We start from the raw sequence: 2,366 nt of genomic DNA, 5'->3' as shown, positions 1-2,366 counted from the left end.
AACCACGGAAACTAGAAATATTAAAAATAGTTTACAGGGCGTTCCCCGTACGCGACGCGTAGTTGCGGCTTCGCCAGAGCCCTGCGAAAAGTGAGCTAGGGCTACCCCTTAGAGGACGAAAGGAGCCAAAGAAGCTAGTCGTGAGAGTTGCAACTGTCAACGTCGGAAGCACGACAGGTAAAGGAAAATAGCTCGTTGATTTCATAGTTAATATATAATAGTTGGAACAGTCACGGCAGAAATGGAGTAGTTATTATTTTGAACAACGAATGGAACGAAGATCTTGTAAAGGTAACCAGAAGAAGTGATAGAATAATGAGTGCCCAACTAAATACAGACAATACTAACGTAAACATCATATCTGCCTACGCTCCACAGGTAGGGTGGGAAGAACAGGCAAAGGAAGAATTTTGGAGGGCCCTTGGTTGTGAGATGCTCAAGATTCCTATAGACGAAAAGTGTTTTATTGAAGGTAATTTAAAGAAAAATAGTGTGAATGATATTGCAGTGGCATGGAATTAAGTTATCATTAATACATTTTTTATGAAGCGTAACGGCTGGTTTAAAGCCAACAGTAAAGTTGTGATGCGAGTGGGAGACGAAGTGCTTGGAAATATATCTGGTAAAGGGCCTTCTAGAGACAAAAGAACTTGGTTGTGGAATGATGAGGTGCAACGGAAGGTAAGAGGGAAGAAAGAGGCTATAAAGAGGTATGATAGGTCTAAAAAAAGGAAGATAAAGATATATACAAGGTGGCAAAGAGGAAAGCAAAACGCGCTGTAGCTACTGCCAAGGAAAGATCGTCTGCACAGCTGTATGAAGAGTTGGAGACATCCAAGGGGATGAAATGGTTAAAAGCAATGATAAAGCAAGGGACAAGCCATCAAAGAACTAAAAAAGGAAGATCAGGATATATACAAGGTGTAAAGAGGGAAGCAAAGCGCGCTGTAGCTACTGCTAAGGAAAGATCGTTTGCACAGCTGTACGAAGAGTTGGAGATATCCAAGGGGATGAAAAGGTTACACATCATTGCTAAAGCAAGCGAAAAGTTACCAAAGGACTTGACCCACGTGCGGCAGATTAAAAGTTCGGATATAAGAGTGTTAAGAACCGATATTGATAAGTTGCTAAATGAAGAAAACTAGAGGAGAGACAGAGAATGCGGAATCTTAAATGAGAATGTAATACCGGCGATAGCAAGAGATAAAATGGTCGAGGAATTAAACAAGACGAAAAACGGTAAGGCAGTAGGACCTGATGGAATATCTGTGAAGGTTTGGAAGGCTCTAGAAGAGAAAGGAATTGATATTTTGTGGCAAATGATGAGTAGGATATATGAGGAAGAAAGTATGTTCAATACATGGAGAGAGAGTGTGATGGTATCATTCTATAAAGATAAATGAAATATTCAGGACTGTAAGAACTACAGAGGTATAAAGTTAAAGCAACGTTTAAGAAGAGAGACATCAATGGGAGAAGAACAGTTTGAGTTTATGCCAGGAAGGAGGTAACGGATGCCTTGTTTGCGTTGAAAGAGTTGGTTGGGAACTACAGCGAAAAGAAAAGAGAGCTACATTTGATATTTACATATCTTGAGAAGGCGTACGACACAGTTTCTAGACAAGAGCTATGGAGATGTATGAGAGAGAAATAGGTTGCTAAAAAGTATTTTAGGCTTGTAAAGGATAGGAGATATAAGGGAGCGTACACTAAAGTAAGACCTTAAGACTAAAGTAAGGCTTAACTAAGACCAAACTGTTAGATATACTCTGGAAAGCTCTCCAGAGTGAGATCAGTTGTTGACAAACTAAAATAATAACGAAACAAGAAACTGCAACTAATTTTACTGCTACACAACTTGTGTTTAATCAATAATTAGTTATTATATAATAAAAAAATAAAACTAAAAAATAATTCAAAATGGCAAACCAGTGAGAAAAAACGAAAACAGTAATTTATTACATATTGAAACACCAACCTAAAAAAATATGCGAAAATTTTTAAATTTTTAACTAGGTAGAAAAATAAACACATACGAGTCTTTATTCAGTTTCGTCTTCTTCTTGGTTATTTGAGTTAATACACTGAGGACAAATAATGGTGGAATATTCTTTGCAAACCATTCTCCTGCATGTCTGACACGAAATGGTTGTCACTCTATTTTTACGCCTTCCGCAGCAATAGCACCTTCCTCGTATTTTTGCTGGTGGTTCTTCTTCTTCTTGTTCCACTACAGTAGCTTTATATTTCTTCAGAAATAGTTTTAAATCTAAGGGCAAACTCTGTATTTCAGCTCGTTCTGAAAGGTGTGGTATCAACAAAAATAAAGATAATTCCTTTAAAAATATCCTTTTATATTTTTGAGG

At 37.6% G+C, this 2,366-nt stretch overlaps 1 protein-coding gene across 1 annotated transcript; it reads left to right on the top strand.

Moving 5' to 3' along the window:
- Positions 1-543: 543 nt before the first annotated feature.
- Positions 544-1,145, top strand: LOC140433852 (uncharacterized). Its single transcript, XM_072521828.1, has 2 exons — positions 544-681; positions 753-1,145. The coding sequence occupies exons 1-2, from the start codon at positions 544-546 to the stop codon at positions 1,143-1,145; spliced, it is 531 nt and encodes a 176-aa protein (XP_072377929.1).
- The last annotated feature ends 1,221 nt before the right edge of the window (positions 1,146-2,366 follow it).

The sequence above is a fragment of the Diabrotica undecimpunctata genome, chromosome 2, assembly GCF_040954645.1.
Source record: "Diabrotica undecimpunctata isolate CICGRU chromosome 2, icDiaUnde3, whole genome shotgun sequence".
NCBI lineage: Eukaryota > Metazoa > Arthropoda > Insecta > Coleoptera > Chrysomelidae > Diabrotica > Diabrotica undecimpunctata.
This window is presented reverse-complemented; position numbering and strand designations above follow the sequence as displayed.

Excerpts from the sequence above, each read along its gene's own strand:
- LOC140433852 (XM_072521828.1), top strand. The coding sequence starts at position 544 with ATGAAGCGTAACGGCTGGTTTAAAGCCAACAGTAAAGTTGTGATGCGA. Across the intron at positions 682-752 it reads ATGATGAGGTGCAACGGAAG|GTGGCAAAGAGGAAAGCAAA; the intron begins GTAAGAGGGAAG and ends GATATATACAAG.